General features: G+C 50.1%; 1 protein-coding gene across 5 annotated transcripts in view; it reads left to right on the top strand.

Moving 5' to 3' along the window:
• The window catches only part of REEP1 (receptor accessory protein 1), a 92,609-nt gene that overhangs the window by 56,234 nt on the left and 13,179 nt on the right, over nt 1-23,196 (top strand). For 3 of the 5 annotated variants that reach the window (XM_081157209.1, XM_081157207.1, XM_081157208.1), the window contains exons 4-6: nt 2,399-2,519; nt 5,064-5,177; nt 20,973-21,150. In XM_081157209.1, the coding sequence (XP_081013335.1) occupies nt 2,399-2,519; nt 5,064-5,177; nt 20,973-21,150 (413 nt within the window). Of the gene's footprint in view, nt 1-2,398; nt 2,520-5,063; nt 5,178-13,764; nt 13,918-20,972; nt 21,151-23,196 lie in introns of all 5 variants that reach the window. The other 2 variants (XM_081157206.1, XM_081157210.1) reach the window with 2 other exon arrangements.

Raw genomic sequence — 23,196 nt, 5'->3', positions numbered from 1 at the left:
TAACATATAGTATCCTGTTTCCACTTAAAGGGGCTGAGTTTGTCTGTGTCCCTGTGAATGTGTACTAAAAGTAGTGTGGAAACGTCCCAGGGTTATTTTCACAACTTGGGAACATGGAGTTGACTTCACATTTGCTATGTTGTGTGAACGTTTTACCATGTTCAAATATCATTAGAAAAAATAATAGATATTTCCATTTTGGAGAAAGACGTCCTTACCCAAAAAAGATCAGTATGAACTTATGCTCCAGGTTGTCCTAGGCCAGGGCCCAGACCCGAACACCACTTCTCTGAATCCTGTTTTGGGTCAGTGGCCTCAATGACCTTAGTAGGTAGTTTTCCCCCTGAAGGAGCTGGGAGAAATAGATGTCTCACCATTGTGGCTTCGGGATTAGCTAACGTAATATGCTGGTGCCATCCTGCATTGCCCTGTGCCCAGGTAAACAACTGACTCAGGGCGGGGCTGAGTCTCCAGGGGCTGAGAAGGAACTCTGCTCCGCCATCCTTTGTCTTTCCCAGGCTCCAGGGGTTGGCACTAGGAGTCAGACCCCATTTTATGCAGACCTACACTGGATTGGCCCCTCTGTGTCCCATGGACACGAAGGTAACAGGCCAGGACCAATGAGGACTGTGTAGTCGATTAATCAGCATAGACAGCTCCCGTCCTTCGGTTTTCCCTCTTAATGATGTTCTCTGTCTGGTGCTGGCTGGCCTCCTGCTGTCTTCCTGTTCCTTCTCAGGACCATCAGTGGGGAATAGTGTTTGTCTTATGAGCTCTTTCCTTGAAAGATCAGTACTTCAGTCTTGCTCTTTTTGGCTAAATGGAAATCCTATGTGATGATGGATGTGCCCCTCCCTGTTGCTAGAATATGTCCTTACCCATGGCCCTGAAATTTTAGTGTTTGATATGTGGTGTAAGTGCTCAACAACCACTTGTGGAGTTTATTTGATTTTATTTTGGGAGGTGTATTAGTTTTCTATTACTGCTGCAACAAATTTAGCATCTTAAAACAACAGAAATTCATTATTTCATGGTTTCTTTGAGTCAGAAGTCCAGGTAGAATCAACTGAGTCCTCTGCTCAGGACCTCACAAGGCCAGAGCCAGGATGTGGGCCAGCCTGGACTTATGTCTGCAGCTTGGGAGCAGGTTTCACCTCCAGGCTCATTCAGGTTGTAGGCAGAATTCGGTTCCTTGTGGCTGTAAGATCGAGGTCCTCATTTCCTTCTTCAAACCAACAATGGCACGTTGAGTTCTTCTCATGCTTCGAATGTCTGTCTTCTGCTACCAGTCAGAGAAAGATCTCTGCTTTTGTTTTGAAGGGATCATGTGATTAGATTATGTCTACCCCAATAATCCAATATAATCTCCCTATCTTAAAGTCATCTGGCTAAGCAGGAGAGTGGGCTGAAATTCAGATGAAGCCGTTTGTAATTGACCTGCTCGCAGGAATGCATCCAGTTGAAGGGGCTGGCACTCCATGGCTTAGTAGAGGCCTGTTATTGCACTTCTCTCAGGTTGCTATCTATATTATTTGTGATTATTTGCTTAATCTCTGTTTCCCTGACTGGACTGTCAGTTCCACTGATGTCAGAATCTTGTCTGTGTTTCCCAGTGGACGGGAAGCTCTAGGGGGGCAGGCATCAGGTCTTCTTTGCTCACCGTTGTCTCTCAATGCGCAGCACAAGCTGCCACATAAAGATACTGGGTAAGTGCTTATGGAGTGAATAAATGAACGGTATGCGGGACTTCAAACTCCAGAATTGTGTGTTACCTATTCCTCGGACTCTTCTTTCTTTTGGCACCAAAAGGATAAGCTCTGTTTGCCTGACCTTGACTTGAATAAGGTGAATAGCGTCCTCTCTCCTGACAAGATTCAGGCTCCTGTCCTTCCCTCTTTTGGGGCTGAGAAGACTGGCAAGGAGGGGAGGCTTTTAATTCTCATAAAAGATTCTTTGTCTGCCACGCCCTGCTTATATCCTGCAGGTGCTCATGCCTTCTTGGCCGCCAGTGAAGAGTAAATGACGGGTAAGGAGCACAGGTCTGGCCGGAGCCTGCAGGCTGGGGCTGGAGCACCTGTTCCAACCTAACTGAGCCTCCCCTGGCAGGAAGTGCCAGCTGTTGCCAGGCACGGCGTGGGGTGATTGCTGGAGAGAACCTGGGTCCTGGCTGGCTTTGGCAACAAGAGAAAACACGAACCAGCTTTCAGAAAAGGCTGTGGGCTTGAGCTGTGTGTGTGCACGTGTGGGCACACACCTTCATGGGTGCGGAGAGGAGGGAGCTGGGGCCTGGCAGCCTGTGCAGGCAGGACAGGTGTCTGTGCTGGGTCTGGTCCTTCCCAGGCCCAGGGTGGTCTTGCCAAGAACCTAATGGGAATGTGTACTTCTCATCTCTCTCCAGGTTTCCATTCTATTATGAACTAAAAATAGCCTTTGTAGCCTGGCTGCTATCTCCCTACACAAAAGGCTCCAGCCTCCTCTACAGGAAGTTTGTACATCCCACGCTGTCTTCAAAAGAAAAGGTAATTTATGCAGCTCTGCCTTTCACTCCTTCCAGCGAGTGAAAACTTTGAAAAGTGGTAAATAAAAAGGGCAGATAATCTTATTGCAGAAGACCCTTGATTGGCTCTTATTTGTCCCCAACAAGTTGTTCCTTCTGGTCTTTTTTTTAAGTCTGTTGTTTGGACATGTTTAGAAATAGTTGTGAAGTTCTCAGAAAGATATTATTCGTCATTATTTATTTTAAAACATTTCCATAAATTGAAACAGAAGACAAAAGATTCACTCATAATTCAACTCCCCAAACTGAATTTCCTTTCTTTTATCATGCTCAGCCCCTGTCCTTTTGTAGATAAGATTTTTACATAGACTAGTAAAAAATACTTTTAAAACTTAACAATGATAAGGAAAACTGAAGCATTGAGAGATCAGAGGACTTGGAATTGTACTCAGGTAGCTACTAACAGAGACTAGAATATAAAAATTTCTAGTACAATGTGCGCTTTATTGTTCAACGATGAGATGCATTCTACCGATGAAATACCTGCGATTTTGGTAATTACCGGTTGGTAATTATTAACGAGAATAGCCACAATAATTTGTTCCATGATCTTTACCTATTGTGTTTGTTTTGCTTCAAACTGCTTTACAAACATCCTTAATATGAAAATGTAGATATGTCTAATATCAGAGATGGAAAAAATAAGACAGGGAGAAAAATTGCAGGAAAGGATGAGCAATAACTAAGAATTCATGTAAGAATCACAACTTATATCTTCTGAAAAGAAACTTAATTCTAAGCTACTGATAAGATAATGTCACTATCTATAAAATTATTTTTTGCTTAACATCTCCACCGTATCTACTTTGCCACATTTGCTTTCAGTGGGTTCTATTGTTTTTTTAATGTTTCGTACAATATCGAATGCAAAGTCCATTAAAATGGCCCTGGCCGATGTGGCTCGGTTGGTTGGAGCATCATCGGGTGCACCGGAAGGCCACAGGTTCTATTCCCAGTCAGGGCACATGCCCAGGTTGCTGTGGGTTCCATCCCCGATCGGCCTGTACAAGAGGCAGCCAATCAATGTTTCTCTCTCTCCCTCCCCTTCCCCTTCCTCTCTCTCTAAAACCAACTTTTTTAAAAAAATGCAAAGTCCATTAAAATAAACATTGACCCTGTCTTACTAACTTGTTTTATAACTTCTTTTTTTATGCATACTAGTCTCTGTCACCTTTCTTTAAAATAAGATTTTAAGTGTACAAAAAAACTCAAAAACAACACAACAGAAGAACTTAACATAATACAGTATTTGTATTCTGAGATCATAAACATGGTGGCATGTAATTCACTTTTACTTGGTCCTCATAATGATCCATGAACAACGCCCTGCGTGAAGTTTAGTTTCTTCTTTTCACTTCTTCTTTTCACTTCTTTTTTTGATTTAGAATAAATTCCCAGGACTGGCATTATTGGTTCCAAATTGTATAATTCATTAATTATATTACTTGATTTTCTCAACTGATTATGTGATAGGATTCTTTAACAAAATAGAGCGCTATAGGTGGCTTTATATGTGAATTTGTATCGTTTCTGAACTCTGAAATGAGCCACTCTGATCACAGCTGTTACATATAACAAAACAACTCAAAACAACAAACAAATGAAAAGAATGAGCCAGAGTTGATTCAAATGTGAACTAAACCAGTATTTTACTTCGTTTTAGTCCCTAAGGCAACCCCAGTCCTCTTTCCCGCTCTACCTTTACCTTGGGGTATGATGCTGGGTGACTTCTGATTTCTGCTTTTATTTCATTACCTGCAAAATGATCTCTCTTATCAACAGAAATAATACCTGTCTCTTTCTGTGTCCTAATCCCTCCCAGCGATGAACACAGGCGGAGGTATTTGGATATAGCATGAAATAGTTTTACAGTTACAGAATTTTCGAGCTGCGAGGGCCCAGCCCCCAGAGATAAGGAAGATCTCAGTGGTCCTCGCTCACTGAGACCAGCCGCCGTGTGCGACGCTTGACTGGAGTGACCTCATGTAATCCTCACTGTGCTCCCCGAGTTAGGTTCTACCCCTGACCCGCTTTTCAGAAGGCAGAACTGCGCGTAGATGCTATGTACTTGCCAAGGTCCCACAGCCAGTTAGTGGCAGGTCTGAGTTAGACAGTTACTAGGCATTCTCTGCACCCCGGGGTCCTTCAGGAGCTTAGGGAGTGGCCATGTGTGGAATGGCAGGACTGTCCACGCTCAGGACCCCTGGCGCCTCCCTGGAACGTTAGAGGGCTTGAGAAAGCCTTCCTGGGTCAGTGAGTTGCTGTTTTTTCAAAATTCCCTTTTCCATTGCCCTGCATTTCCTTCTCTCTCCCCCACCCCCATTCACACACACACACACACACACACACACACACACACACACACACACACTCTGCCCAAGACTTCGGTCTCAGCAAGAATCAGTGACTGGACAAGGTGCCAGGCCCAGGCCTCAGGAGAAGGGAGAAAGAACAGAGATCTCTCTGAACCTTCCAGCTCAGTGTGTCTCCGTTTTTCCTTTGACAGGAGATCGACGATTGCCTGGTCCAAGCAAAAGACCGGAGTTATGATGCCCTTGTGCACTTCGGGAAGCGAGGCTTGAACGTGGCAGCCACAGCTGCGGTGATGGCTGCCTCCAAGGTACCGTGCTAGGCCCCCACCACCGCGGCCGCCTGAGCGCCTCCGTCCCTCCTGCTGCCCTGCTCACTTCCTGTGCGAGTTGCACAGGACAGGCTGAGGACCAGTCAGGGGTTCCTCATCTTTCGGGGTCCCTTTGAAAATCTGATGGAAAAAATGGTGAATCTTGCCCCCAGAAAATTGCACGCTCTTGCACACACACATTCAATGTTGTTCCCAGCGCCCCTAAGCTCACTGTGGGTCCTGGGTTAATATCCTCTAAATGACCTGGGGCATAGGGCTAGGAGAAATAGAAGAGGGACCGGGGGGAGAGGGGGACACTGCTCTACAGCTTCCCAGGGTGCGCTGGGAAGGTCACCTGCACTCAAACTAGACGGGGGACAGACTCCCTGAGCAAGTGGGTGGACTCCAGGCTCATGGCCTGGCAGATCAGGGGAAGGACCCAGGCCCCCTGAGGAAGTCGAGTGTCCCAAACACGGAGGGCGATGATATGTGTGACAGCAGCAACTGGAGGTGGGGGAGGTTTGAAATAAACTCTGGGCTTGTGGGCTGTTGTGATGCAAGCTTCCTTCCTTCTCTTTTCCATCCAGGCCTGGTGACAGGTCGTCTGTGTTCCTTCTTAGCTTCTCCTTATATCACATTCTCCTTGTCATTGTGTCATTTTCTCGTTATGTGCTCGGCCCTGAAAAATTAAACGGGTAGATGTGTACTCTCAGAGTAAATTCAGCAGGTTGCCCTAGTCTTCCTGGTGACTACCCCTCGCCCCGAATCCACATGTGGAGTCAGCTGGAGGTGGAGGAGAGGCAGTTACGCTAATGTTTGGGGAAGCAATAGTGGGGAGGGGAGTTGTATTAGCCAAGGGAAGCTCGTCCTGGGTGGCGATGTGAGTGTTCAGAGGCAAAAGGAAGTGGAGCTATGAAAATGTTTGGAAGAGGCCGATTAATACAGATCCTGGTGCTCCGAGGGCTTTGAGAGGATGGTGTGATGGAGGGTGCTGACAGCCAGCTGGATCAGGGGACTGAGCTGGATTTTCTGTGCCCTGAACCAGGGCGAAGCACATTAGCAACAATTCTGGAAGAAAGATTCATACCCGGGGCTGAGTGTCTGTTTGAAAAGCACATTCCACCTTCTGCAAACAAAGGCTGGGGGAGAGAGAGAGAACGAAAAGGGGGTGATTCCCATTTCAGAGAGAGACCAGCACCTTTGTGATGCAGAACTTCATGCAGCTAGTACCTGGAGGGCCCTTGCCCACCTTGGTACAGTAGCTGCTGGCAAGGCGCGGGCGCCCAGTGAGTATCTGGAGGGGACATTTTGCTTTGGTGTTCCAAGGAGATGTATAAGGATTTACAAAGAGCAGTGAATTCCAAGATGTTTCTGTTTGAGATGCAACCATTATATGTTTTTATTTTTTAAGCTGAAAGAAAAGAGAACTCAGAATTGCTAAATTCTGAATTCATCAGGCCAATTCTACAACATGAAGCTGCCTTCCCTTGGCCCCTCTCTTGCCCCAGTCTCCTCAGCTTCTGAGGCCTGACGGAGATGGGCTGCTGCTCTTTACTCAGCTTGGTTGTAGAGCATAAATGTGGCATATCTATCACGGTGACTCAGTACAGGCCATCTGTGCACTCAGCCATGTGTGTATAAGTTTTATTCTGATGGTGACTTTGTAGGGCCACCCTTGTCCAGGTCTGCCTCAAGCTGGAGCCTCCAGTGTCTTGATATCATCTTAGCCAGTCACCCCCAGCCACTCTGACGTCTTTGGGAAGCCCATGAGCCAGGCCTCCAGCCAGGCACCTGCAGCTAACTAACCTGCAGGGAGCCCCAGACAGTCTGAAACTCACCTTGGGAAATAACTTCTCACTAGTTCTTCCTGGATGGACTGAAGTAGTGAAGGATGCCTGCTTCCTGCTCAGCTGGGTTTCAGATGAGAAAGTTTTCTGCCTTTGGGGGACTTGCTTTTCATCTCTAAATATAAATGTCTCGAGAGAAGAAACAAATCTTCTCTTCCAAAAATAATGCCCTCTATTTTTGAAACAGATGTGTACTAAAAAAAGGAAAAAAAGAAATAAACTCGTCTGGCTGAGGGGTCGCTCAGTGGTTTCCATAGCAACAGTGGATCGCTGCAGGCAGGGGTCCAAGGAGGGTGACTCACAAGGGGCCAAATCTAGCTTTCCTGTCCCTTCTACCTGGGAAGCTTTGTTTTCCGTTTTTTAATAGATTCTCAGATGTGCCGAATCAGAATCTCAAGCAGTTAGTTGGCTCCTAAATCTCTGCTTTTAACAAGCTCCCAGATGATTTTTAAACAGCCAGCTCTGTGTGGGTCACTGCTTGAGGCCCCATGCAGAGCTGTCAAGGCACAGGTGACGAGGGTTCGAACAGTTAACTTCTTTAGCATTCCCGGGATGCTCACAGAGCTCCTTACGACCATGAACCTTGAGAAGGAAAAAGCTGAGCCTGCACAACCTTGTTGATTACCCCAGGGGAAGAGTCAAAGCGATGTTGTGAAAAAAAAAGAAAAAAAAAAGCCACCCTGCCAAGTCACCCATGGCTAAGGTGACCATGTAATTTAATGTCCAGACCAGGACAACAGGTATAACTGGGCTTGTCCCAAGCAAACTGGGGCTGAGGGGTCACCCTGCTCATGGCTCCATTTTACATCTCTTGGACCCTGCCTGTCTCTTTCCAGAAAATACCCTCAACTCACAAATCAGTTCTCACTCTAAATACCTACTGTATTTAGCTGAACAGGTGCAAGAGAGAGTGTGAGGGGCCAGAAGACTCTCCCTTAGTTTGCACAGATTAAAAGGAGGCTGGGATCAGGTGACCGGGTGAGGGCTCACCCCTCCTTATGTCTCCTTTTTCCATCCTCTGGTGGCTCCCTAGGAGGAAACTGCTGAGCTTAACAGGAAAAGTAAAGGTCTTTTGGCTATACTTTCAGTTAATTTCCCCCCCCCGTAACTTTGAGCTGTGAACCCTTTCCCTAAAAGGAGAGAGAGAGAGAGAATGTTAACAGGGTTTTTGTCATTGTACAAATATAAGTTGTTATTGATGTTAATATTATCTTAGGACTTGAAAAGCCAAAACAAAAACATTTCGCATGGAAATTTCTCCTCAGGCTTGTGAACCCCCATCCCACTCCAGGGTTTCCCCCGGCCTAACCTCTGTCCCAGGGCAGGGTTGATGGACCTTTTCTCTGTGCCCTCCCTGGGGATGCTCTTCTCCAGCACCTTCTAAGTGTTCTAGTCTCCTGACTGCCTCCTTGCCTACGTAGTAGCTGATTCCTAGCCAGTAATTACACCCCCAGGGAAAATGGGGCCCCAGGGCTCATGAGGACTAGAATTGGAAATCTCTCTCCCTTTTCAAAAATAATGCTCTGGGAATTCATTTATGAAGAGAAACACATTCTCACACAAAAAACCACAGTGAAACTAATTGATCAAAAGTTTTAAAACCCTGAGGTCTCCGGGCTACCTTGTTCTTCTTGCAACTTGAACCACATATTGGGTCTTTTCCACCTGCCCACGTCTCAGACCTGGTAAACCCACCTTGCTTTTCACTGGTCATAACCTGAAGGCCAATGCCGCGTTCCTGCCCCTGGGGCTCCCGTCTCCGGAGCAGCTGCGGTGGCACCCGTCCTGTTGTTGAAGACAGCGGCTCGAAGTTAAGGGGGCGCTCTGGGAATTCGGGATTCTCCTTCCCCGGCATGTGTGCCGGTTTCCCCCCGAGAGTCGAATATTTCCCGTTGCATTGCCAGCTTCTGGAGATGAGGGTCTCTGGGCTCTTTTCCTTTTTTCTTGCTTAGAAAAAACCCCAAACCAAACAGTGCCAACTTGTTTAGTATTTTACCCTCATGGCTTCTTGTTAAACCTTCTTGATTGGTCTGAAGAATAAACCTTTTTGATTTCTTGGATCCTGCTCTGTTCAATATAATGAGCACTTGCCACCTCTATTTCCTTTAAATTAGTTAAAATTAAGTAACTTTAAAATTCAGTTCCTCGGTCGTACCACCTCCTTTTCACGTCCTCAGGAGGCACCGTGAGTGACTGGCACAGGTAGGGGCTGTTTTCGCCTTGGCACATGGTTCTCTTGGGCAGCAGTGTGCCAGGCCCCCGTTAAGCCTCTTGGGCTCTCTGCCTTATTTCCACCCCTTTGCTTGCAGTGCTTTGTTGCGACAAGGACCCTCGCTTGTCCGCTCAGCACTTGGGCCTCTGTATGTGAGGTTCACTAGGAAAATGGGGAGATGGAAGCCCAGCCTGTAGCAGCACCGGTGGCGCAGCTTTCATCTCTTCACCCTCTCCCCTGCTCTGGGCCCGCTTTCTGCCCACCGCGACCTCCGCTTCTCTGACCCGGCCGCCAAGCTCAGCACTGGGCCTGCTGCGTGGTCAGCAGCCACCAGGGGGCAGCCGAGTCTCGGTTGTCGCCCTAGCGTCCCAGCAGCTAGGCCAGGGAGAGAGAAATTACAGCGCTTTCTCATTTTTTTTCTTTTTCCGACTGAATTTTGCTTTAAAAATAAAACAAACTCTGCAGAACAGTTCAGCATAAAGCATTAAACATAAAAAGTCCTCTCCCTCTTATCCTTCCCTCGTATCCATCACTGCTTTAGCTAAACCTCTTGCTTGAATAAAATACTGCGGTAACTTTAGTTTTGGAATCAGAAGCTTGTTCTTGGATATTCATAAATGTAGTGATTTGAGATTTCTGGCCCCGCTGGACCCACTTGCCCTCGCCTGTTTTCTTCGTAGCAGGAAACCACCAGAGGGCAGATACTGCTTTTCTTTTTTCAAAACCTCCCTGGTGCTCAGAAGGCATGTTCAAGGAAGAAGAGAAGATGGCTGTCCCCTCCAGATCCCTGGGTCTCACTGCTGCTGTGGCTTCCACCCTCATGTGACCAAGGACTGCAGGAAGCCTCTCTCTTGTCCCTTCCCCCCCAGAGGAACATGTCCACTGCACTAGTTTGCATCCAGCGAGCTGTCTTCTGTTTTAGCTGAGACCGTGTGACATAAAATTAATATTTAGAATTCACCACGGCAGCTGGTTTTAAACACCAAGGTTATCTAAACTGTTGCGGACAACCTGCTGGAAAAGTTTGGAACTATTCCCTACCCTCTAGTCTCCCACACTAATGAGCTTCCGCCCAGCTCACTTTCCAAAACACGCTGAAGCAGAACCGAGCAGGACTTTAGACCAGTGCGGTCCTGCCACACTCGCCTTGTCATTCAACCCCCACCATTCTGGATCCCTTTTTCCTAAATGTTTCTCCTGGGAAGGTTACCACACCTCCCTCCACTGGGCAGGTGGACTAACACGCACAAAGCCCCCACATCCCGAGCCGCTGAGGAGGGAGGGCTGGAACTCGCGCACAGGTACTGGTCTGATGTTACTTGCCCCTCTGTGTTCCATGCTGACCTGTGGGGATTATATGTAGCCGTGTGCATCAGGGGACCTAGTGGAAAAAGAGAAACCTGCCTTGGAGGAGAGCCTGGCTGAGCCTGAGGGGTCTGAGAAAGCATTTTTAGGACCACTCGTGAGGGGGAAGAGCTGTTTCTTGGCTGTGATGGCGTGGCGACTTCTTGGTCCCCTCCTCCCTGACTCTTCTCTCCTGCTCTCTCCCTTCACCCTCCTCTCACCCTCTGCCTGTTGGGTGGGATTTCTCCCCCTTGCTCTCCCCTCCCTCCCAAGGCCATCTTGTTTCCCTCACCTTCAGCTGTCACCTGTTGCACCTGCTTCCTCCCTTCCCTCCCAGGCCTCTTCTCCTCACTCTCCCTTCTAGCTTGGACTATTGCAGTAGCTACCCAACTGGTTGACTGCTCCTCTCCCTTCCCATTTGAGGCCTGTGCAGTCAGCCCTGATCCCACTTCCTGTCTTGCTTCTCCTTACCTTTTTGGTTCTTCTTGTACTGCACTCACAGAGCCACTGTGACTGTTTCTAGAATTTTCTCTTTCCTGCTCATTTTGGTCCTTCATCTGCCCCCCTTTCTGCCTATTTGAAATTCTGTCCACACTTCGAGGCAAACGCTGCTGCCTCCACAAAACCTCCGCTGATTCCAGGTGGAACCGGCCTCTGGTACTCTTGTAGTCGTTTATGTTCATGCCTTATCTTCCCCAGTAGGTGTTAGTAAGTGTTAAAGGAACGAAGGACTGTCGTACATATTTTTAGCTGTCCTGGCCGTTAGAGCAATAATTAGCACGGAGTGGCTATGGAGATAAGCAGACTGGGGTTAAAACCCGCAGCTCCCCCTCTTACTGATGCGTCTCTGAGCCTCAGCTTCCTCACCTGCAGAATGGGCACGAGTGGTGCCCACCGCAGGAGAGTTATCAGGGGATGTACATAAAGACTTCACAGGATGTAGAGCTCACACCAAGCGCTTGATAAACATCACCTGCGATTCACATCTGCTCATGTTGTTTGATCTCTGAGGTTGGTCATGGTCTTCTCCTCACTGTTGGACAGAATAAAAGAAATAAGTCAGATGCTGCATTGAGCAGGTATTTACAGTTCAGAAGAATTTTCCGCTTGTGTGGATCCAGGCTGTCTCCCCTGTCTCGGCCCACCCTGCCTGTGCCGCCCTCCCTGGGCAAGCCACCCTCCTGCCCTGGGCTCGGTCCCTCCTGGCTGCGGGCCGCCTTGCCATACAGGTGAGGGGAGCAGGTGCCTGTGGGGAAGCTCACCACTCGGAGCACCTGCCCCATTCTTTCCCCTCCTGCCCCCTCCTGCCCCCGGAAAGAAGGACCAGGGCTGCTAGAGCAGGAAGGAGCCTTAGATGCCACCTTCTGTATCCCCTTGCTTCACAGGGGAGGCCACTGAGGCCCGGGTGTCGAGTGGCCTGCCCAGGGTCACACAGCTGCGCTGGGGCCAGAGCGAGACTTTCTAGTTCCCAGCCCTGTGTCCCTTGCATCACTCCGGGCATCCCCAGGCCCCGCTCCCCTCCACACACACTGGGCTGACAGTTTCTGACCATTTTCTACTAGATCACACCACCAGGCCGAGGACCCGGGGCCGAGTGCCTGAGAAATGACGGTCTGCCCCTGAAAATTTAGAGTCAGCCGAAGCCCTGGACACTTTTAAGGTTGGCCGCCAGCCCTTCTGACCGTTTTATATCAAACACCTTTGGGAGTAAAGAAGGTGCGTCAGGATGCAAAGCCAGCCAGCAGGTGTTGCCCAGGCGGCTCCCTCTCTGCCTCGAGGCAAGGCTAGGGTGGCACCTCAGTGCAGGAGGTGGTCCCTACCAGGTAAAGGAACACGGACCACATGCATGTGCAACCATGAAATACAGTTTATCACTTATGAAACAGGGGCACATGTGTAAGTATAACCACAGCTCCACTTTTCACTAACAGCTGAACAAATTCATCCTGTGGATGCCCCCGTAGTCCTTCCTTTCCTCTCACTGTCCCTTCCCAGCAGGCTTCTTGTGTCACCCTACCCTGCAAGGAAGAGAGATCTGGTAGCACATTAACCTCCCCTCAGGGCCTTCACCTCTCCAAGGAGGAAGCATGGAGCGGGCCACGCTTCCAGCTGAGGCCCTTCATCTCAGTGGCGGACATTTCCCTGCAAGGACAGGGACGGCCCCTGCGTGGGGGGAGTCCTTCCTGACCCCAAAATCCCTTCACCTGCGTGCTGGCCTGCCTCAGATGACCAGGCGCTGGCCTAGTTTCCAGGGACCTGACTCATCTCTGAGCTGTCATTATTCAGCACAGCCCTGTCTCACCTCCCGGCTCCTGTTGCTGAGCTCAGCAGCCTCCTTGTGGCACCTCTGTCCAGCCTGTACCAAACCAGAAGCACCAAACCAGCCTTCCCTCAACAGTTAATGTTTGTTTTTGCATTTCATCTCCCGTTAAGGGCACTTCCCAGAAGGGAGGCTAGGAAATACAGCCTTGAGTCCAGACATCCATGGGAGGAGAGAGCAGACACGGGGGCCAGCCCTCAGTGTGCGCCACAGAGGACCGCCAGGGTATTTTCATTACCCTAAAATCCTTCTTCCTTCACATCGCTCACTACGCAGAGCCTCCAGCAGGGCTCTCGTCACAGTTCACACGTGGGCAGCCCAAGTACACTTTCTCCAGGCTTCTCTCTCTTGTTACTCACCGGCCTCAGGCCGTCTTCTCAGACTGGTTCCGTCCCGGCTTCCCCGGCTTCCCACGTGCTCCTCGGCTTCTCCACTCTCACGTTGGCCCGCACCACCCCAGCCCAGCACCCTTCCCTTTCTGTCTGATGCTGCAGTCCTTGCCTTGCTCAGGTTTGAGCTCCTGTCCGGGTGTTTCAGCCAACAGTGCTGTCCCTGCCTGCCCTGGATTTCCGTCACACACTTTATCATTTGCCACCTTGTGCGCATTTGTGTCTTGATGCCTCAGCTAGACTGTGAGCTCCTTGGGAGCAGGAACCATATCACATTTCATGTTCATCTTGGTTCCTCTGCAGGACTTCACCCAGAGCTTTGCAAACATATTACGGAGTGAGTGAATGAGTGAATGAATGAATGAGTGAAGAAATGTGTGAGTGAGTGTAGGAGGCGAGGGCACCATGGCTCCCTTCAACCCCATTTTGTAGGCTTGGTGCCCATGGCCTTTTTTTTTTTTTTCCCCTTTATCAGGTGGCTCGACTCTTTCATTTTGTCTACTCTTTGGACCTCAGAGAAGGGCAGGTAACCCCGTTGAGAGGTGTGACTAACTCCAGACTGATCCAGTGGGGTAGAGAGGCCAGCAGCCCCCACAACCCACCAGCGCATGGTCTGGATCAGAGCCAGGTGCCTCTCCAGTGACACCTGCGTGTGTGCGTGTGCGTTAACTCCAGAGCCCGGGCCCACCTCACCCACCTTCCAGAGCCTCTGACTGGATTAATTTGGGAGCACCTAACTTACTTGTGTTCCTTTCTTTGAAGCCTGGAAAATGGATTCAGTTTGATGATTGACGCTCTGGGGGGGGAAGAAATCCTGTGCCTTTCTCTTTTGTTTGTTAATCCAGTGTCGTGTCACAAACAAGGCCCCGTCCTTACCCAGCATGTTGTGAGGAACCCGCCTGGCCCTGCTGTGGAGCATGTGGGGCTGTGGAGGGAACTGCCAGAGAGGTGGCTGCACCGTGGGCCCCCGGAAGGAAGTACTAACTCTTTGAACTGCTGGTGGAAGTGTGGCTATGCTGGTGGCCTTGCTGTCCATTGCCTGTCGCACTAAAACCTTTTGTCTGTATTCTCACTGTCCTCATTTACGGGGATTAGATGCGTGTGAGGTGAGATGGGCTAACCTGTGTGCTCGGCAGCAGCCCTCCCCACATGGCGTGCGTGTCCCTCTGGAAGAGGGCACCTCATCGCGGGCCTGTAGCCAAGCTCAGCTGCTGTGTTGAGTCAGGGCTCGGTGGGTCATCGTGCAGGCATTCTAGTAGTGGTAAATCGTTTCACTGGGTTATCAAACCCAGTTATCAAAACCAGGTTATCAAAGGCCTGGGTTTTCCCTGAACCCACCCCCTCCCCTAAGAAAACACCAAAACAGCCCTAGCCAGTTTAGCTCAGTGGTTAGAGCGTCGGCCTGAGGACTGAAGGATCCCAGGTTCGATTCCGACCAAGGGCAAGTACCTCAGTAGCAGGCTTGGTCCTTGGTCCTGGTCAAGGCACCTGCAGGAGGCAACCAATGGATGTGTCTCTCTCACATTGATGTTTCTCTCTTTCGCTCCCTTTCATTCTCTCTGAAAAGCAATGGAAAAAAATATCCTCAGGTGAGAATTAAAAACAACAACAACAAAAAACATCAAAATATACAGAATTTGCTGTGTGTTAGCTACATGGCTTTCTTACCCCTTGCAAACTAAAGGAAAGATTAGAAATTAAAGATCTCAGATTAATAGAAAATTTAGTGACACAGTTTACCTCTCAAAGTCTGAATTTATAAGAGTTTTACCTAAGGAAAAAGATGAAAATAATCAGAATATCATTGCCCTTGCCCCCAAGATACTTCTGTGGAATTTCAGCGACAAAACCACTGGCCCACGTGTGTTGTCGGGCCCAGAAGACGGAGGGTTGGGTCTGTTAAAGCAGACAGCAGGTAAACATGCAATCACAACACGCTGGGCAGACAATGCTTATAGCCCCGTGGGGAGCAGCAAAGAGCTCAAGAGCCCAACAGTACAAGTAGGAGATTTACTTTCATGGGGGGCTGAGGATGTCTCTCTTTCCAGTCCCCTGATGCTAGGCTGTGAGGGGTTCTTCCAGGGAGGGGAAGCTGACACAGAGCTCACTTGTGCTGTGACAGCCCCAGGGGCAGGTGCTCGGAGGTACCCGAGTTCATGAACTGGCCCCCAAATTCTTAGCTTTTCCTGTGGCTCACATTCTGAATTCAGAGTTGAGGGGAGGAAATTGATACAAGACATTTAAAAACACACACTCATGTGGGAACTTTTTCACCCTTCCTCAGAGTTACTTTGGGATACCCAACATGTATTCTAGAGATTTTCAAAGCAGTTTATTTTACTTTTATTTTTAAATATGTTTTTTATTGGTTTTAGAGGGAGAAAGGAAGGGCGAGGAGGAGAAGGAAACATCTGTGAGACAGAACCACCCACCATCTGTCTCCTGCTCACCTCCTACTGGGGATTGAGCCTGGAACTCGGGCATTTGCCCCGACTGGGAATCGAACTCTACCCCCTGCATGAGACAATGCCCAACAACTGAACCACACCCGCCAGGGCTCAAAGCATTTTAGAAAGTCTCATTTTAGAATTGCCGTCAGAGCCAGATAGTGAGCCATAGAAGAGGGCCATACGTTGTTGAGCTCAGAATTTTCCAGTTGGAAGCAAATCTTCTTCAGCCCTTTAATTTCCCAATGAAACTGCAAGGCCGAGAAAACCAGGTGGCCCCAGAAGCAGAGCTGAGACCAGGCTCTCAGGGCTGGAGGCCAATACATTACAGTTTCTGGAGATGCCACTTCCTCCTTCTCAGTTTTTTTGTTTTGCTTTGTTTTTATTTTTAAATAGTTCCATGCCTTCTTTTTTTTTTTTTTTTTCGTCTAGATGGCATTTCTCAGCATCATGCAAGCTCTGTGTTCACAAAATGGGGTCCTCCAGGTGATCTTGAGAGAGTGCTGCGGGCGTTGCTACAAGTGGAATTGTAATGACTTCTTAATGGTTAATACATGTTCATGGTACAAAATTCTGAAAGTACAGAAGAGGGCACTCAGTGCAGAGTAAGCCTCATTCCCATCCTGCCCTCCACTGACAAGGCTGTTTTAAAAGAAACCCTGTAACCTTTCAGCAGGCACCTTCACTCGTCGGGGGCTCATTTGGTCATTAACACAGTATAACTTGGATCCGTATCTCCTTAGCAGACAAAACTTCAAAGACCTCATCTGGGGTGGGCTGAAGTGGCAGCTCTGAGTGGCGACAGCTCCTAAGAGATATACTTCTCTTTCCACCTGGTTCCCATCTTCACACACCCCCCCCGCCACCCGCCCTGCCCCACGGCCTCCAAGGCCAGGTCAAGTTTGCCCCTCAGATGTGTGCCCTGTGCACCCTATAGATCTCTGGCATCTTCCTTACTGTCCTGTGGACAAAGCCCAGCTCCCTGTTCAGTAGGGTGCTCCTTTGGGTCTGGCACCCTGGCTGATGCATTGGGGTGGGGTTGGGGATTTCCTGCTGCTGTATTTTACTCGGGCTTGCTCAACAAACAGCCATATGTTCATTCATTCACCTCCTTGACCCCTAATGTGTATCAGGTAGAGTGGCAGGTGCCAAGGCTGTAATAGTAAGAAAATAACCTGGAGGGGAAGGCAAACCCACAAACCATGCCAGTGGTTAAATCTGATTGTATGAAGTACAACAAACATGCACAGACTGCGCCCAGGGCCCGTGCCAGGGAGCTGAGCGGGCGGAGAGCTTCTCTGAGAAGCGCGCCCATAGTGCATAGAACCGAAAGCGCTGTGTCATCTGACACCATCATCTCACGTATCGCTGAGGAAGAAAACAGTGCCGATTAAATTAGGACACGATGGGTTTTCACTTAGAATTTTCACTTCTACTCATTAGAGAGACTCTTAGGCTTGTTTAGACATGGGTTTTCTGTGCGTCACTTTTGTACATACACCGAAAGGAAGATATGAACCCAGTAAGTTGGTGGAGGTCTTCCTGACGTCACCTGTTCGCTTTCAGACTCTGGCTCTCCTGAATCGCTTTGCGGCTCGGCTCAGCTCGGCTCGGCTCGGCGGTACCCCTTTATGACCGCGCCGCCCCGCGCGCCGGCCTCCTCGCGGGTGGGGACGCAGGGTTACTGTCTGGGGGCTCAGTGCCACCACCCACACCCATCTGCATTCGGGTGCTGCCACTTTCTTGATCCTGCCAGAAGGTGTCAGTGAAAGGCGTTCAGACAAGTCCTATTCCTTCTTCCAGCGGTTCTGAATTGGTTTGTTAATTGAACACCCAGGGGTTTCGGCTCCGTCGCACCACCGGAGGAACGGCCCAGTGTGTTCACGTGCAGGCCATGACAACGATGTCGAGGCAACAGCCATTGTAAGATGCCCCCCCAGTTTCAGAGATGAAAACTTAGAATCGATGGAAATCACTTACGAGAAGTCTAGGAGTAAGGGGTACTGTCTTTATTCCAGCGACTTAGTGATGTCAGGGCTCTGAGCAGAAGTCTCTGTGAGTCTCCTAGTCACAAGGTGGCAGTTCTCCCCACTCAAAGGCGGAAAGCAGGTAGCAGGGTCAGGCCTTCGTCCTGCACATCAGGAAGAGAAAACGCCTTCCCCAGGAATCCCTGCGCAGATTCTCCTCACCTCCCTTTGGCCAGGACCACATCCCATGGCCATTCGGAGCTACAAGGGAGGTTGGGAAACCTGTTTTTTCTCATCATTTCAAGAATGGTGTTGGGGATGACTTTTGGATGGTCAATTAACAGTCTATCCCACTGTCATCAAATACATTTGGGGTGCACTGAGTTCACCCAAAATACTATAAGGCTTTTCAAAGCTTTTAATATGATCATATGGCTCATTGAATTCTGGGTAATATGGTATTAAGCTTTGCCAAACTTGAGGAATCCAAATTTATTTTTCTAAAATAGAGAACTCAACTTTGCAAAATGCCAGTGAACAACTCTTGCTTGTTTCCAGAAGAACGAAGGGAAGGTTCTCTAGAGCAGGCTGACGTGGCCTGGTGGGACGGGTTGTGGAGATTGAATAGAAATGGGATTGTGAGTAGAGACAGGGCAGGGCCGAGAGGCTTACAGATGGGAGAGACAGATGGAGTTTAGCCACCTCAGCTGCTTTTGACGGGTACAGCTAATTTGTTTTCAAGAGCCTTGTAGGCCTGCCGCTGTGATTTCCTCTGAGACAGGAGCTAGCTTGATACCAAGCTATTATTATCTCCCTCTCTTTCCTAACCTCTGCCACTCCCAGTCTTCATGATGCCGGTGATATTGGAGCTAGGCTGGCCGGCTTTGCTGAAAGGGACGCGTGTGACGCCTGCTGCCGCTCTCAGGCACCGTCACCACGCTCAGCGTTTGCGAGTGCTGGCAGACACGTGGCGGAGTTGGCTCCTCCTCATTTATTTGGGTTTGGGATCATGAAGCTCCTCCTGGTCCTTTGGCCAGAAGTGATCTTTCTATTTTTTTTATTTCAACAGCCACTTACGTGTCTTAGGCGGCGGCAGCACTTACCATCGCAGGTGACATATTCTGAACACTTAATGTGCCTTGGGCTTTGTCGTGGGTTCTTTTATGGGCATAATCTCATTTAATCCTCCCCGCTGTGCTGCTTTGTGGACGCTGTTCTGCAAGTGAGAGTAGTGAGGCAGAGGTGGGTTTAAGTCACCCATTTAAGTCACCCCGTTGTTGGGGACAAGGCGAGTTTGAATCCAGGTGTGACTAATCTTCCGTCTGTGCAGCTTCTGGTCTGGCACCTCTGTGTTATTTGTTCATCTGTCTCTCTACATATGTGGGAAATCAAGCTGTGTTTTTGGTATTTCCTAACAACTGCCTAGCACAGCGTCTTGCCCTTGAGAGGAAAGCTCTTGATAAGTAATTGTTGACCAGATAAAAGAATAAATGGGAGAGCGAATCATGAGTGGTTTTCCTGTATGTTAACCTAACACTGAATTACCCCATTATAATGATCAGAACATTTTTCTCTCTCTTTTCAGAATCCGTTTTTGTTCTTTAGTCATCTAACTTCTAAATTCTAGAGTGTTTCTGAGTAAAATAATCATGGTTCAGAGGGGATTGCACTGGGCAGCCATCCGGCCCTCGTGTTCCTGGCAGAGGCCACCCAGCTGTTCATGTCTGGAAGGCGAACCTCAGGCCCCTTGTCCGCCTGGCTCTGGAGCAGGGCCCGAGGCAACCAGGGCGGTGTCTGTCACTTTTTCACACAATGTCCTCCCAAACCCCTTTGCCTAGATTTATCATTCTGACTGTGTATATTTGATGACTTAAACAGTTTTCTTCTTGTTATCAGTTTATTGGAGGCGTTGTCCTTCTATCTTTGGGAAGCAGAGAACTTATCTTTTCGTACTTTACTGCATCTGTTTTATTCCGACGTTTCTTCTGTACCCGCCTGCAAGCCCCTCATGTTTTCCCCTCCCCTCTAAGGAGCTTGGTCCACGTCTGCTCCTTTTTGCAGCGGCTCTCACTGAGGTTACACAGCAAACTGTTGTGCCTCGGTGGCCCGTTTTTATGACTGTTTTTTAAATTAAGTAAAATGAAGAAGCTCCCCAGCCCTGCCCAGACACTACTGTTGGCCATTCTCACCGATTTTTTTTGTGCTGATTTGTCGTTTCTCTTCTGTTTGTTGTGCCTTATTGTCCCGAGTCCTCCAGCCCTCTAGAGCCATTCTTTCCTCATTATGCAAATAAAATGTCCCTTTCCCACCCCCCACCATTCCCTGTACCTGTGGGAAGCCTGATGACCCCCAGCATTTCTGAAGATGCCCAGAGTTCATTCATTTATTTGCCTGGTGGCTACTTGCCTGTCACCTTTCATTCAAATCCAAACCCAATTCTGAACAACCCCAGTCTCCCACCAGCCTTCCCCTCACCCCTCACCCCAGGTCTCCTTCTCCCCCCAGCTCAGGTCCCCTCTGCAGCCCCAAAGAAATAAAGCGCCGCCCGGGCCTGAGCCTCAAGTGAGGCCCTTCCCCCCGGAACCGTAAGGATTGTTCTTGTCCTGAACAAAAGAACCGTTTCCCCCTGAGATGAGCTCCCTGGCTCCCCTAGAATAGGAAGTGGTTGTGGCCAGCAGGGTTCTCCTAACATCATATTTCCATCCTGATTTATTCCCTTTGGGTATTTTATGAAGCTCTGATGCCACGGTGGGAGTAAACGTGCTCATAATCAGGGACGCGAGCAGATAGAAATTGCTGCTGTTGCTCATTTAGAGAGACTGTCTGTAATCATTTCCTTTGAAAAGAGTGAGGACACAGCACGTAGATTACTAGGTTTTGCTTTTCTGACCAGATCATCGTGTACTGGGATCTGAGGAACATGTAGCTGTAAAAGGAGGTTTACGTCTGTGAAGCTGGAGGGGCAGCAGACGCCCTGCGAGCAGAGCTGCAGGCAGCGGCCCTGTCCTGGGCCCTGGGTCTGCCTGAGGCTCCAGCTCAGCTGAAGGGGAGGAAGGAGCCCGAGCCAGTGGAGCAGTCGCTGAGCCCCACAGGAGGCCCTGGGATATTCCCGACCTTGACCCTCAGTGTTTCTAGCACGTCTGTCTGGGTCTCGATTTCCCCTTTGCTGACCGGCGGTGCTTCCTGTGGGCCTCTGCCCTGCCTGCCCCACCACTGCCCCTGGTCCGTGGTCAGGCCTCTGACGTGTGCCCCTCCTGTGTTGTACCCAGGGACAGGGTGCCTTATCGGAGAGACTCCGGAGCTTCAGCATGCAGGACCTCACCACCATCAGGGGAGACGGAGCCCCTGCTCCCTCGGGCCCCCCACCCGCGGGGCCTGGGCGGGCCGGCGGTAAGCACGGCCAGCCCAAGATGTCCAGGAGTGCTTCCGAGAGCGCTGGCAGCTCAGGTATGTGTCACTCCCCTCCCCTCTGTTCACCTCCTGGGCCTCGCTCTCATTGAGGGGCCCAGTCCGCTGCGTGCCTGTAACCTGGCCCTGACACCAGGGACTTGCCACCAACACAGACGTTCATCAGACATCCCAGGCCAGCCATGGGGCAGAGCACCCCTCCAGCCAGGACAGGAAGCTGGCCTTCGAACTCTGACTAGGGGCACCGTTAGGTCACCTGCACCACAGGGTCCCCCCTCCTTCATCTGGCTGTCTGGGGATTGGGGTGGTTGGATCATAGTATCTGGACCAAACCTAGAGGCAACAGGCACAGCTGGACTGGGCCAAGGCAGCTCTCTGTTCTCTCTGATCCCTCCCTCCTAGGAGGGCCTACCTGCCTTGAGCACCTGAGTGGCCCCTCCCACCTACCCAGGACTTGGGGCTCTTGTGATTCCTTTTCCCTGCATGATTATTTCCTGTCCCCTCTTTCACTCTCCCTTCTCCTCCCATCCCTGTGCCCCTGTTCACCACTCACACCTCAGACCACGTGTGGGGTGTGGGGGGCGACAGTCCTGGGCGACAGCTTCGAGTCTAAGTCCTGGGGAAGCGAGGGCTTTTCGGAAACTGCACAGCTACCTCTGACGTCTGCCTCTGGTTGTCAGTCTCCTGGCAAGAGGTTGCCTGTGTTGGGACTGACCTGGGCAGCTGGCAGAATGCTGGGTCCACCTGCAGAGATTCTTGAGGCTGGGATGAGACCCAGGCGTGTGATGCGGTCAAGGTGCAGCTGCATTGAGACCCACTGACATCTTGTCTATAGTGGGTTTCAGGCTTGTGGAGGGTCGGGGTGTGGGTTTGGGGTGGGGAGCTGGGCCAGAATTCACGGTTTCCCAGGCCATTCCTTGGGTCAGTGCAGGGACCTCGACCCTCAGGAGCTGAGCACAGACACTGCCAGCAGAGGGTGCTGGTGAAGGGGGGCAGGAGACACCTCTGGATGGCCACCTCTGCCCTCAAGTTGTGGGACATGGAGCCTCAGGGTGGGAATGGGGCCAGTTTTTTGGAACCTGTGGCTGTGATGTGTGTCTGGTGGCTTCCCTGCCCTTAAATGTACAAACAGGGACATCAGGCCACCTGAATCCTGGCTGTGAAGTGAAGCCTGCAGGTGGCACGTTGGCCCCGAGGCCAGGGACCCCACCTGCCTTTGGGGGACCTCGGACATGGTTGGGAAAGAAGGAGCCCTGTGGCTGCCCTGAGAATGATGACTCATGTGCCCTCCAGGGAAGGTCGAACAGCCCAGAGCCAGCCTGGAGTCCATCAGTTTCCTCACCTCTCGGGACTAACCCTTTCCCCCAGCCCCAGGTTTGAAGATTGTGGTTCTTCTGTTGGGAAGATGTTTTAACCCTGGCAGGGCCGGGGAGGTGAGGGCTTGACCATGGCAGGGAGGTCCACTTAAGGGAGAGGTTATCTTCTGGGGAACCCATCATAGGAGAACTTAGAGTGGGATCCCAAAGGGCTAGGCAGGAAGAGACCTCAGGGGTTATTTAGTCTAACACACTGATTTTACCAATGAAAAGACAAAGACTGAGGGAAGGGAATTGTCACGAGGGTCACCCACTGGTGGTGTTCTCCTGTGGCCTCCTGGCTCCTGGGCCAGTGTCCACTGTTTACTCACCTACTGACCATCCAGGTTTCCTGGAGCATCTACGGCTTCTGACCTACTGGGCACTATCCCAGGGATAGGGAGTGAAATGGAATCGGGTATCGCCTCCACCCTTGAGCCTTGAGCAGCTCATTTGCTACTGAGCCTCAGACACAAGCTGTCATTTGGAAGAAAAAAGGGCCCCAACTCTGTGAGGCTCAGAGGGCAGAGCAAGAACCAAGGGGGTAAAGTTCCAAGGCGGAATCACATATTGGCTGCATGATCCAGACAAGGTGTGTACTCTCTCTATACCTCAGGCTCCTTATCTGTCCACGAGGAATGACAGTTCCCGTCTGTGGGGTTATGAGGATTCAAATCATAATCCTTAGGATCATGCCTGGCACTCTGTAGTAGTAGCTGCTATTATTCTT

This window comes from Miniopterus schreibersii (genome assembly GCF_964146895.1).
Source record: "Miniopterus schreibersii genome assembly, chromosome: 13".
Lineage (NCBI taxonomy): Eukaryota > Metazoa > Chordata > Mammalia > Chiroptera > Miniopteridae > Miniopterus > Miniopterus schreibersii.
This window is presented reverse-complemented; position numbering and strand designations above follow the sequence as displayed.